This window comes from Centroberyx affinis, unplaced genomic scaffold (genome assembly GCF_046629955.1).
Source record: "Centroberyx affinis isolate AG114_WGS23_722 - 3 ecotype Tasmania unplaced genomic scaffold, CSIRO-AGI_Caff_v1 ptg004522l_1, whole genome shotgun sequence".
Lineage (NCBI taxonomy): Eukaryota > Metazoa > Chordata > Actinopteri > Beryciformes > Berycidae > Centroberyx > Centroberyx affinis.
Window position 1 is genome coordinate 2,501 of NW_027282164.1, and position 7,500 is coordinate 10,000.

Sequence of the window (7,500 nt, forward strand, 5' to 3'; positions counted from 1 at the left end):
TTTTGAATCCGTTTAAAACATGAATAATTTTTTTTAATGCATCGATACGAGGGGCTGGAAAATCGATACAGTATAATGGAAAAAAATATTACAATACTCAGCTGTATCGATTTTGTTGCACAGCCCTAGTCTCTACTTATTGTATCTGACTTATTTAATCAATGTTTAGACTGATGGAATAAATGTCTTGGGTTAGTCTTAGGTGTTTTGTAGGTTGTAAATGTTACTGTATAATACATACACTTTTTCAAATCTAGACGTGTTAGTAAACATATATTTTAATCTGCTTAGTGTCTGGGCCCCTGTTCTCAAGCTTCAGATAGCTTATCAGGGTGTCCCATTTTACATATCTCCATTATGTCTCATATGATTGTACTTGTATTTTAACTGATTTGTGAATAAACTGAACTGAACTTAGATTTATTTTCTTTTTTAAACTGCTCATGTCAAAGGTCACCAGACGCAGTAATGCTGTATTTACAAAGCAAACAGCATGGTGCAGTCAGTGTGTACAGAGCGATTATTAAACGAATCCATGTAAACCAGGTTATCAGAGAAATTGTGTTACTTCAAACCATGTAAACGCTGTAATCGAAATATTACCTTAAGGCGGCGGCCAGACTGATGCATCGGAAAACAGACAGAATTATTGACGGATGGATTTGTGTCTGCTGGTTTGTTTTGGAGCGTCAACATTGCGGTGAGGCAGACGAACAGGAAGCTTTGCTCATAAGGGAGCTAAGAAGAAACAGACTCTGCAGTATAAATTCAATAAGAAACTGAGCTGGAAAACTGGCTTGGTTTTGGTTGGAACGTCGTCTCTATGTTCGCTGCTATTTCTTCCAAAAGAAACGTAGAAACGCCTCTGATTGGCTAAATGGACGGTGACAAACACGTCCGTCCAGAAAACTTCAACTGGGTTTAACTTTCTGTCAAAACGGATGTAAATCTGACAGCCGGAGCGTCATCAGTCCTGTCCGGACAACAGACAGCTCTCACTGAAAATGAACAGAGACTTACAGACACAACAGATCAGTGTGGCCGCCTCTTAAACTAATTCCTCCCAGTCAGCTGAGCGTTGGACTGCAGGTAAACCGACTCGGTGTTTCTAGCTGAATGTGAAGCCGAGCGGAGCTGAACAGCCTGCGCGCTCAGCAGAAGCGTTCCCCCGGATGAATAAAGGTTAAAAACAAAGTGTGCCTCGGCTCGAATAATGTTGACACCCCGCAGCACCTACATGCAGTATCTAAAGCTGTGAGTGTAAGCTTTATTTACCCAGCTCCGCCCTGCCTCACATCCACACAGTCACACACGGTCATACCTGGAGCTGACAAGTAATCGATCTATCCACCATCCACTGCCTTCATTACATTTGACCAATTGTGTTCACAGAATTATATTTGAGCTCTCTACAAACAGTAAAATACCTATATCACCACCATTACAAGCATTCTGGTCTCTTTTCCTGCTCCTGCTGGTGGAGAAACTGGTCTCTCCTCTTCTGCGATGGATTTCTCCCTGTGTGATTGTTGGAACGTCTCTCGGTGCAAAATGGCGGCTCTAGAAAGAAGAAGCCCTCGCTCTTCGATTCTGAGGGACTGACACCAAAAAACCTGACGTTTACCGCTGATGTTTTACATCCTGAAACATTTCCTGCTACCAAACTACTGAAGCTGCACTGGAATTATCTGAGTGTGACGCCATGTTGTCTACGTTAGGCTAGATAAAGGATAAGGCCGGTGTTTTTAATGCATTGCTTACCGTCAACAAATCCTATGAAAATAACAAAAGCAGCAATGATTTTGTTTTGCCAACAAGTCTCGTCCATGTAGCCGGTGCCCAATGCAGCCATGTCCCAGCAGCCATAGAACTCCATTGTATAAAAAAAAAACGATTAAAAACCCGTCACAGAGCCATGCCGTTGCTCTGGGCAACATATTTCATCATCACGATGCACCGGGCCGGACAACTTTTTCCTCAAACAACTTAATAAGCCGACTGTAAACACTTTGCGATCTCAGGAAAGTAGTTCCGTAGCACCGAAAATAGTCCCCCGGCGTAATGAAGAATTTGTTCCCATTTGAATTTGATTTGGTAAAAACTACAACAGCCTGACTTTTCATGGTAACAGTTAGCGATTTTTAAAAATGTAAACTATGTCTTTGTGAGATGTATTTCAAGGTTTTTAGCTTACAGTTGGAGCCAATGACTTCTGGGTTGACGGCTAAAAAACGGTACGTGGGAAGTCAGAAAGTAACGGGAGTAGTTCCTTTTAATCCAGTGTTAAATTACACCAGCTAAAGGCATTTTTTGAAAATGCACAGAATCTGTTAGAACTGTCCCTGGTGATATTTAGCGCCGGTGTAAAAAAAACAAAAAACAACTGACCTTTTATTTTACCAGGAAAAAATTGACAGAACAGAGAATGCAGCACCCCATCCCCCCGCCACCCCCCACCCCACCCCCGCTTCCCAGTGGGTTCAGGGATTTGGACCGGCGACCTCCCCGTCACACACGCCCCGCAGCCCCGCAGGCGGCTCGACTGCTGACACGCTCTTTCTGTGAGCAGCGGCTTGTTAGAGCGGATCACAGCCTCGACTCTCTGGCTCTAAACATGGAATAATGAGAATCCTACGGGTATTAATTATGGCAGAGAGAAGGCAAGGCACGCACACACACACACACACATACACACACACACACGGAGACACACACACACACGCTCTTTGTTGTGTGTTGCTGTGCTACATGTTAAATTAGCACAGTGCACAGCAGGCCGCAAACACACACATACACACACACACACACATAACCTCTTTCTTGTATGTTGCTGAGCTCACATCTGAAAAATGAGCACAGTGCAAGCAGGTTACACACACACACATGTACACACTCACATATATGCACACACACATACACACACCCTCTCTGCTGTAACCTTATTATGTCTTAGTTTGACGACACTCTCCTCTAACAGAATCTTATTTACATCTACTAATGACCAATCAGAGAGAGACAGACAGAGAGAGAGACACACACACAGAGGGAGAGAGAGAGAGAGAGAGAGGGAAAGACAGTTGAATGAGAAAAGAAAAATCATTTTATCCTGTAAGAAGTCATTTTTGCATGTTGGATATGGACACAAACGAAAACACTTTCTGTAAGGATTTTGTAATCCAAGAGAAAACTCAAAAAATCACAAACTCTAAACACGTCTTGACACATTTCCAATCAAATTCGCTCCCCTGTGTCTATTCTGTTTAATTCTGGTGATAAGCTTTTTCATAGGTGTTTGGGTTTTTTTTTTTGTCTAATATGTATAATTTATGTGTATTCCATTTTATCGAGTTTTAGATTGTATGCACTTTATATCAGTAAATGCCCATGTATTTCAATTATGTGCATGTATTTTGACTGCCATGTGGGGTAAATAAAGTATTGTGACAAATTAGCTAAAGCTTGTGACAAATTAGCACGTGAAAATTGCAAATTTGCATATCAATTAGAACAGATGCATTTTCCTGTTTCATTCAGATGAATAACTAAGTAGTTGTAATTTACAGTGGGACTTTTGTTTATTGATAAATTATTCATAAAATATTAAGCAGATGGTGAAAATGTCAGGAATTTTGCATTTTTTTCTTCATATTCTTCCAATAAAAACAAAGCAGAAATGCCAAAATACCAAAATGCCTCTGTGGTACAGAAGCAAAATATGATCAGATCTCAAATTGACCAATTCAGACAAAACTGCCATTTTCATCTGTGGTGCCTCCACCTCAAGGGGGACTGCCCATTGTTCCGACGGCCCATTATTCCGAAACCCCAATAGTCCGAAAAATGTCCCATTGGACCGAAAGCCCGTTTGTCCGACAGCCCGTTATCCCGAAAACAAACACCGGTTGCTCCGAAAATACACACTCTCCCTGCAGTTAGAAAGATTCATGGCCTGCAATCAGTCGGCCCTGCTGCCTCCTAATGTTTCACACCCTCTTTCCCCCGGTTGATTGGGAGCATCTGTGTATATATACTGTATATGGCTGTCTGATCTGACGTCCGGTAACTTACCAACTACACCACTCTGCTGCTCCAAACATCAGACCATGTGCGTCCATGAAGGAAACGTGAGCAGCTTGTTCTTCTTAGGGGATTAAGCCTCACTACCATCGTAATATCACTGCTGCATGGAACGCTGCAGAATTCCAATTCAGGGAAGAAGGATTGTTAGAGTAAATATCCGACAGCCAGCTTCCTCCGCTGCACCCGGGAAGGTCCGATGATGTCATTATGCATAATAATTAGCCATGTGCTTCTGTTTGTTTGAGAAACGATGGAAGATTTAGTGTGAACAATGGACAGATAAAGAAAGATAAATTTGCCTCAGAGTAGATTCATTTCATTATAATTATTATTTGGAATGTTTTCTTTCTAACTGCAGGGACAGTGTGTATTTTCGGAGCAATGGGCCTTCGGAGCAATGGCCGTTTGTTTTCGGGATAACGGGCTTTTGGTCCAATGGGACATTTTTCGGACTATTGGGGTTTCGGAATAATGGGCCGTCGGACCAATGGCATGGCACCGCTTCAAGCCCCTTGCTCAACGGCACAACAGTAGCATCTACGCAGATGAGGGTTGACATGAGCAACTTTTGCATTAACATAACTCACAGTGTGTGGCTGGATAATTTCTTCATATGGCCTGTGTTTTATTTCTGTGACCAACCAGCACCTGACGACAAGTGGCTGTTCACGGGCGTCTTGACTGTCTGTACAGGTTCATGTCAGTCATCCAGGGAGTAAGATGTCAAAAAAACATAAAAACAAAATCCACTGGACACTTGAAAATTGAAGAGCTGAAGGTGTTTCACTCATCCAAGAGGCTTCTTCAGTTCTGCTGAGCGGGGGGGGAATTCCCCGGCATTTAACCCCCGAGGCTGATTCACGCCATGACCCAGTGGATTAACTTTCCGGTTAACAGTTTTCAGGACTGAAAAGGTACAACTCCTGATTTTATGTAATCCATGATTACCTCCGCCAAGGAGGTTATGTTTTCGGTGCCGTTTGTTTGTTTGTTTGTTTGACTGTTAGCAGGATTACGGAAAAACTACTGGCCCGATTTTCATGAAACTTCATGGAAGGGTGTAGCATGGGCCAAGGAAGAACCCATTAAATTTTGGATCGGATCCGACTCACGAACAAGCAATAATAGCACGAACCTTGACGGAGGTCTGCGCTCTCCAAGTGCCCTTCTAGTTTTTTTTTAAATCATTGACATTCTGACCCATCAAAATGGGTCGGGATGGGCAGTTATCTCGTCTATAGTGTGAAAAGCTATTTCCTGAGTCTGAAGCCCTCCCTCTGTATCGGGTCTATTATAGTTCCTGGGTGACCCACCTGGTTGATGGCGGGGACGGCCTTGGTTCCGATGCAGGGCCCCAGGGTGAGACCCGGCAGCTCCTGGCCCTCCAGCCGCCGAGACTCCAGACAGTTCTGCCTCTGCCGGATCACTCCGGACTGCGAGTCCGAGTCGTCCGGCACCCTGAGGGGGGAGACACAGCCGAGACTCAATCACTTCCAAAGACACAACATAGAAGATAAGAGAAGAAAAAAATCCCAACCTGCTTGCCTTCCCAGTGGCCCTCCTAAACCCACCACCCAACAATTCAATTAAATTAATTTAATTTCAGTTTGGTTTCGTTTTTTTTTCTTACTTTTTTATTGTCATCATATGATTTCGTAGATCTTACCCATGTTATATAGCCTATGTAGTGATGACAACATTTTTTTTTTATGACATACATAAATGATGTGAGTAGATGTGTCACCCAGTGATGCATCATAATAACAATCAATCAATATGACAATAAATTAAGATAAATAATAACAATATTTACAGTACAGGTTTAAATTATTACAGTATGTTATAGTAATTTTGAATTTATAGAAGAACATCTTTGATCCTTTTTCATATTTGAAAATCTGCCTGCTGTATTCCATAAATCCATAAGTTTCTATTTTATCAAAATTTCCCGCCTTCCTCAACAACAACAGAAAGCTAAGATAAAGACAAAAAAAAAAGTTTGATTCGGTTCAGTTCAGTTCAGTTCAGTTCTTTACAGTCCTGTAGGGTAATTCTGGTTTGTGACAGTGGAAAAGAATCCTGCTGAACCAACCAGAGGAAGAGCTGCTTCCTGAAATGAAATTTGAGGGATGAAATTTCTTAAAATCCATTTGGACTGAAATGTCAGGTTTTCAATATGATTGATTATCAAAGTTTGGACATTTTTTCAGTAGGAGAGTGTTGCAAATCATAAATCCCTCTTCACCCTTCACCCTCAAAGAGAAAACCTTTGACGAACGAGCAAAGAGACAGGAAGCCACGGGGGCTTGTGGGAAATGTGGTCTTCACCCCTTCAACTCTGATTTTCCCCTTAAGTTTCCCCTTAAGTAGTTTCAAAGTTAGAAAAAGCATTTGACATGTTCTGTATCCGCTCGGTCCAACGCTTCGTTGAAGAAATATTCAAACCCAAGATGACATTTTTTATTGCTGCATCATTACATCAAATTGAAGAAAAATCCTGTTATCTTTTGCATCATTTTCTACACATTTCCCTGTAATTCAGCCTGACATGTTTGGTATCTTTGGAAACCTCTGGATCTTGACTAGAATTTAAAATAAAGTTCTGTGAGTTTGAACAAAGCTCGGCTGTGAAACGCGCGTTTGTAATGACGGAGCCACCGGTGGGACCGAGGTATTTTTTTATTTTTTATTTTGAGAAACATTTGCGCTATAACAACAACACTAGTGTGAGGCAGAGGCAATCAATCATCTGAACCTTGGTCTCCTTTGTTTACTTTAATTAAACCAAGGTATCACACTTAATTTGACACTGATATATCGGTGGCTAGAGCTGCTGCACTCTTAAGTCTTCAGAAGGCCGTGAGTTCCCAAACTCATTACTCCATAAACTTTCTTCCCAATCTCTCTCCCTGATAAACTTCCTCAGTCTCTCTTGTCATATTCTCTGCCTCGTTCTAAACTCGGTCTTAAGCCCTGCAGCGTTAATTCATCCGCTATCTCTCCCTCTGTTTTAATAATCCGTTAAAGGTTATTCTGCGTTTTAAGGGTCAGGTCTGTTTTCCCCTGAGAGCCGGCTTGTTAATTCCATTCTAGGGGATTAACACCAGCCTCTGCTGGATAAATGGGTGTTTAAGTGTGTGTGTGTGTGTGTGTGTGTGTGTGTGTTTAAGTGTGTGTGTGTGTGTTTTAAGTGTGTGTGAAAGAGAGCGAGAGTGTTTAAGTGAGTGCTTGTACGTGTTTTTAAAAGCACTTGTCTGCATGTTTGTGTGTGTGTGTGTGTGTATGAAAGAGAGTCACTGTTGGGGTTTGTGTGTTCTCTCCTGTGTGTGTGTGTTTGTGTGTGTGTGTGTTCTCTCCTGTGTCTGTGTGTGTGTGTGTGTGTGTGTGTGTGTGTGTGCATGTGTGCCTGCAGGAGCTGGG

At 42.1% G+C, this 7,500-nt stretch overlaps 1 protein-coding gene across 1 annotated transcript in view; it reads right to left on the reverse strand.

Annotated features, from left to right (window-relative positions):
• Window positions 1-5,393: 5,393 nt before the first annotated feature.
• LOC139665302 (polypeptide N-acetylgalactosaminyltransferase 14-like) overlaps window positions 5,394-7,500 on the reverse strand; it is a gene marked incomplete at both ends in the record, with an annotated part of 15,894 nt that continues 13,787 nt past the window's right edge. The window contains one exon of the mRNA XM_071544320.1: window positions 5,394-5,538. Within this exon, the coding sequence (XP_071400421.1) occupies window positions 5,394-5,538 (145 nt within the window). The remainder of the gene's footprint in view (window positions 5,539-7,500) is intronic.